This window comes from Morone saxatilis, unplaced genomic scaffold, assembly GCF_004916995.1.
Source record: "Morone saxatilis isolate NCDOM2014 unplaced genomic scaffold, NCSU_SB_2.0 Contig12, whole genome shotgun sequence".
Classification (NCBI taxonomy): Eukaryota; Metazoa; Chordata; class Actinopteri; family Moronidae; genus Morone; species Morone saxatilis.
The window spans coordinates 20163365-20168934 of record NW_023339674.1 but is presented as its reverse complement, the minus strand read 5'-3'; the positions used below and the strand labels follow the sequence as shown (position 1 = coordinate 20168934).

The following is a 5570-nucleotide window of genomic DNA, read 5'->3' as shown; positions in this document are numbered from 1 at the left end:
ACCAGCAATAACAAGTCACATAGCTGAAGGACTATCCGCTGCATGCATTCATACCAGTATCCCAGCGCTGCTCTTCCACGCAGACTGTATGAACTGCTCCTGGACTAAACCTCGTCCATCCAGCTCACTGCGACACAGGGAAGAGAAGCTGTCAGTAAGAGAGCAGCTGAGGGGCCGAGCAGACATTACTGTGCTGTTACACACACAGGAGGACAGCTGTAGCTGTTAGCCTGCTCTGTGCGGCTGAACACTGCTCCCAGGTCTACAGCACGAAACACCAACATACCGTTTAAATGTCAATGCACCACAAACTGTAAGTATTCTCACCTAACACTGTTTTCAAACTCGTCTCCCTCGATATCAACATCCACCTCGTCCTCCATGTTGTTGGATAAAGGTAAACAACGGAGAGGAGCCTGGAAGGAAACAGCGGTCAGCTCTACCCACAGCGACACCGTGTGGTGGGATGTCCGCACTGCTTTATTGTGGTTTAATCTTATTGCGAATAACAACCCATGTTCTTCTTTACCGTTTTTATAGTCCATTATTTTGTCCCAAGGCCTCAAAGACTCAAAATGTTCAGAAGTAGAGATATTCTGGTCACAATGTCTGTCTTCTGTTACAGATTCCTTTGCCAGTATTTATCTAGTATCATATTTCTGTTAATATTGTTCACAAACAGCTGTGCAGTGCTGCAGTAAGAAAACATGCGCTACAGATCCATAGTTGCCTATACTTTGTTTAGTGTCCTACTGTAATGTGTTGGTGTTAAACATGTAGACAATCTGTCTTCTACATCTCCAGCATGAACAAAATGCTAAAGTTTAGGTTCCAGCAGCAGAAGGTTAGGTTAACCTGCAAAATGTTGTATAGCAATATTCTTTTAACTTCCTCCAGTTGGTTGGAATAGTTAAACGAATGGTGCCTCACATATAGACCCAAACTGCCCTGCTGGATTTATTTCACATTTCATTTAATCTGTTTTATAAAAGCCTGTTTTGTGGTTGTACTCAAGTGGTCCAATAAGTTTCAGCAGATTCCCTGGTCATGGACTCTGATTGAAATAATTCAGTTTAAGTACTGGCATTATCAGTAAATCAGGTAAAGTTAGCAGGACATATGGAATGTGCATTTATTTTAATATTGTATTAGTACATGTAACCCTCTGTGGCTACTCTCATAATCAATGCCCACTTTATGCACTAGGCAGAATTTAAGATTTAAATGTGTGTCCACACTATGACTGAATAAGAAGGCACCCACAATAAAAGCCGAAGACAAGGTGAAAGACAACAAAAAAAGTTTTATTTAGAAATTCACAGTTTCTAATGGCACTACAGTTTTGTAGTAACTCACTCCTGCTCAAAAGTACTGTGCAGCTCTTCAGAGTAATCACAGAGAGAAACAGTGGGAGAGAGAGAGAGAAAAAAAAAAGAAAATATAGCACTTGACATATAAGGTAGAAAAACAAAAAGGCATGAGGAGTCATACAAGTGCACAATGAGCTCCTAGAATTTCTCTCCATGGGCATTTTCCCTATTTGCTGTGTTATGGGATAAGTAGATTCAAAGTAGTCTTCCTCATAACACAGACACACACATACTTGAGATCAAAAACAAAACAATTCTCACATGCATACAGGTTTACACACACACACACACACACACACACACACACATAACATATCATACACATTCAAAAAGGGTTATAAACCATGATTTGCTCGGCTTGTGGAACATGTAGAATCACATTAATAGTGTTCCAAATCATACCCATCTTTGCTGCATTCCCTTTATTCAACAATTCAAATTCTTTTCCTAACAAACCACAATTACCATTCAAGGTGGGGTGAACACATAAAGTCAAAGAGCAATGACAAGTGAATTAAAGACTGAGTACAATGAGAGTGAAAATGCACAGAAAGATTAGCTAGTCAGGAGAGCAAGCATGTAGACTGATAAAGCATTTCAAGCTCCTAATAGGAACATTTTAGAGTGGTTAATAAAAGCAGGCATATTAAAACTTTTCTTCACAGTCACAGAAAGTCGTGCAATGTAGGGTGAGGAGGTCAAAGGTGACCTTGGTAGATAAAGATATGTAAAGACAAAGAGGAGCTGTAGAAGCTGGTCAGAAGATGTAATGATGCTCTTTTGGGAGAGTAGTTTGAAGAAAATTCTCAGTCTCTGTCAAAATGTACAACCACACAGAGCCAGTCAGAAACCGCATACTGTACATAAAGAAAATGCATTTACGTTTTATTATCTAAAAACAAGCAACAAATGGATACTCCCTTTCACATATGCAACTCCCTACAGTGTTTAAACATTAAACAGGATGTTAACGTAGGTGAGTCATGAAATCTTCAATGGGGTGAGTTAAAAAATCGGTTCCTCAGCGATCCAACAACGATGCTGAAACAAGCAGACAGAAGACGGGACCATAATAAACACTCAGTCTAGCCCTTTCCACTACTTTTAACCACCCAGCAGCTCTGAACATATACAAAAGCAGCAGTGTGATGATCCCAAGAAGCCTGTAGTTATTCTAAATCAACACTCAATTATCTTGTTGCTGCTGCAGGACATGTGACTGCTATCATACTTGTCTGATATTTCAGGCTATGGCAAACAGAATTAGGGTCTGTTATAATGTCAGAGCCTTAACTAAAATATATGCAAAAAAAAAAAAAAAAAGGTTAAGCAATCATATGTATGGTCATATGTAAATACGGTTGAGTGTATTGCACTGTAATATTTCTATGTAACATACTCACGTGGATAAACTACTGTGACACTGCAGGATTGGGAGACTGGCAAGCCAGTGCCTTAATTAGAAAAATCTGTAGTCATTTAAATAAATAAATAGATAAATAAAACCAGCCTGTCAGACTCAGCTGCAGGGTCCCAGTAGGATATGCGTGTGTGACGGAAGTGTAAACATTCAGCTTTGCCACCCAATGTGCTCCTACAGTACACTGTACCCCGAACAGAAAGCTTTTGCCTCCATACTGGATGTGAGAATAATTCAAACAAAACACACCAGCAACGTTAAGAGAGGAGCATGGCTCAGTTATGGATGAAAAAACAATAAAAATATAGCAGAAAAAGACAATAAAAACCTTGTGGCTTGCCTCTAGCCTGTTTTACCAATTTTACCTTCCTCGCAGTCACAATATCTACTGTAGCAGTGCAATTTCTCTTAATTTAGTGTGTGTGAGCAAGCTTTTCAGGCTCAGCCCAAACTAAGTGAGTGGGGACAGTTTCATTTTGAACTCATAGGATCTACAAACTGCTACAATTGTATTTGTCATATTAGGTTAAATAGGAAACTAAACTGAAAGGACTAACACATTCGGACTATTTCACCCCATGTGAAATGATGTTCTTCATTCAGCTCTGATGATTGGTTTGGAACAGACTGACAGAGACAGAGGAAGAGAAATGGAGAGTCTGGTGTACAATGTAAGTTTTACACTCTGGTCCCATACAAATGCCTGCAGTTAGGAGGCAATACAAAGACAGAATGGATTAAATGATGGTGATGGAAGACAGAAGGAAATAAGAATAAGAGGAGTAGTTTGTCATGCTCTGCAGTCCTCTCATTACGACACATTTCATCCAAAAGAGCAGCCTAATACTTTACTGTGTTATGTTCCCGGAGGTGAAGGAACGTAGAGTTGAGGCCAGGACCTCTCCTCACTGTGCTCAGAGTGGGGATAAAAGCTCACTGGTGCTCAACTGTCATGGGACAATGTGCTTATCCGGTAGGAAAAAAAAAAAAAAACATCTTGAACACACTTCAATGGATCTGACTTGTAGTAATGTTTCACTCCCCACCACGGTGTCTCTCTCTTTCCAAATCATCAATTCATTAAATGTCACGTTTTTTAGCATTAAAAGGTCGAGAACAGATATAAAGGCACATAACCGTAAACAGGTCTTTGACAGGAGTGGGTAAGGACTGGATGATGTGGAGCTACTGCTGCCATAGCCACTTCAGTTCCACGGTGCGCCTGGGTGCTCATGGGAAAATTGGTTCTTTGGGAGGCAGTAAGACCTCATCTCCTTACTACACAAGTCTGCTACCATATAGTGTGTGTGAATAGAAAGTTGTGTCAAAGTATGAGTATTCAGACATGTCCGGTGACGGCTGTCACCCCGATGGTCCCGACACTGATCTCCTTGTTTCCCTTCATAAGCTGCTGCAGGCTGGGCAGAGAAGCGACGCTCCCTTTCGGCATGGTAGGGAACTGCAGCTCCGTCTGCCGCGACTTTCGCCGCTTCATCGAGCGCTTCTCCTGACGGGACATGGTGTGCGGCTGCTGGAGGGGGAAAGGTAGGGACTCGTGACCGTTGCACAGGCCAGTGGAGGCGAAGATGGGAGAGGGAGGGGGGAGGCGGCTCGTGTAGGACTCCTCAGAGTGGGTGGATGAGCTGCAGCTGCTGGTCTCCGAGGGGAACTCCTTGGAGGTGCAAGTGGGCAGTGATGACACCTCCTCTGCAGAGGGAAGGAGAGGCAGTGGGAGAGGAGGAGGAGGAGGAGGCGGAGGAGGAGGAGGGGGTGGTGGCGGCGGATCAGGGAGGCACGGTTCGAAACCGTTGCACTTAATACCCCCGTTTGTGAGCGGAGCATCAGAATCGGATGCCTTCAGAATCTCAACCTTGTCCAACGACTTTGTCTTGCAGCGTTTTTTCTACAGGGAGAACATAAGACAGGAGGAGCGAATGATTAAAAAACATGCAGACAAAGCAAAGATACATCTAATAATATAAAGCCATATTAACCACTTTTGTGCCAGACAGTGAGGTTACACAAATGGATCAAAGGGTGGGAAAGTTTAACAGGGAATGAAGGAACTAGGATTCGGAAGAAACAAATATTCATCATAACTACTTATCTAAATAAAGTATTTATAACAAGTCAGAAAATATGCCCGGTGTCAGCAAAGAAGTGGTTAACAGGTATTTGAAGTGGGCTGAGTCTTAACACTCTTCAGCTGCTCCCTTCTCTTGGCTACTTGCACAGAGATCAGAAATCAGTAACTGATGAAGAAGACATGCCCTGCTCTAACACGTATTGCACAGACTGACTGACAGAAGGAAACACACAGCACTTAAAAAGTACGGCGGCCGTCACAGCCAACAGCAGCAGTTGGAACAGACACTGTACCTTTTTCTCTGGAGAAAACCTTAGAGGTTCTACAATGTACAAGTCATCTGGACCTACTGGGGAGGGGAGAGAGGGGCCAGGTTAATGATGGAATGGGAAAACAGGAATACATACATGTAACAAGCATGAAGTGACCTTGCAAGTAGTTTTATTAAAGATGCAAAGGCAAAAATTTTCTAATCATGGCTTATTGTCTGTAGAGAAGATAACACAAGTAATTTGACTAAAACTAAAATCACACCAAAAGCATGTTATTTTATTATTGATTACTACTTGCAAATGTCTACCATGAGTCAGCAAAGCATCATGCTCTATTGTTATACTCCTTAAGCCTGCATGTGGATACAAGCTGGCAATGACAGCCTCTCAGCCTCAAGGACACACTCACACACAGACACACA

General features: G+C 42.1%; 2 protein-coding genes across 4 annotated transcripts in view; both read right to left on the bottom strand.

Annotated features, from left to right (window-relative positions):
- The window catches only part of mysm1 (Myb-like, SWIRM and MPN domains 1), a 6910-nt gene extending 6484 nt beyond the window's left edge, over positions 1-426 (bottom strand). The window contains exons 1-2 of the mRNA XM_035653850.1: positions 328-426; positions 55-127 (exon numbers count right to left, since the gene is read on the bottom strand). Coding sequence (XP_035509743.1) covers positions 55-127; positions 328-383 — 129 coding nt within the window. The 5' untranslated portion in view covers positions 384-426. The remainder of the gene's footprint in view (positions 1-54; positions 128-327) is intronic.
- An 857-nt stretch (positions 427-1283) lies between these two features.
- The window catches only part of suco (SUN domain containing ossification factor), a 38719-nt gene continuing 34432 nt past the window's right edge, over positions 1284-5570 (bottom strand). For 2 of the 3 annotated variants that reach the window (XM_035653848.1, XM_035653849.1), the window contains exons 22-23: positions 5170-5225; positions 4130-4693 (exon numbers count right to left, since the gene is read on the bottom strand). In XM_035653848.1, coding sequence (XP_035509741.1) covers positions 4130-4693; positions 5170-5225 — 620 coding nt within the window. Of the gene's footprint in view, positions 4694-5169; positions 5226-5570 lie in introns of all 3 variants that reach the window. The other variant, XM_035653847.1, reaches the window with a different exon arrangement.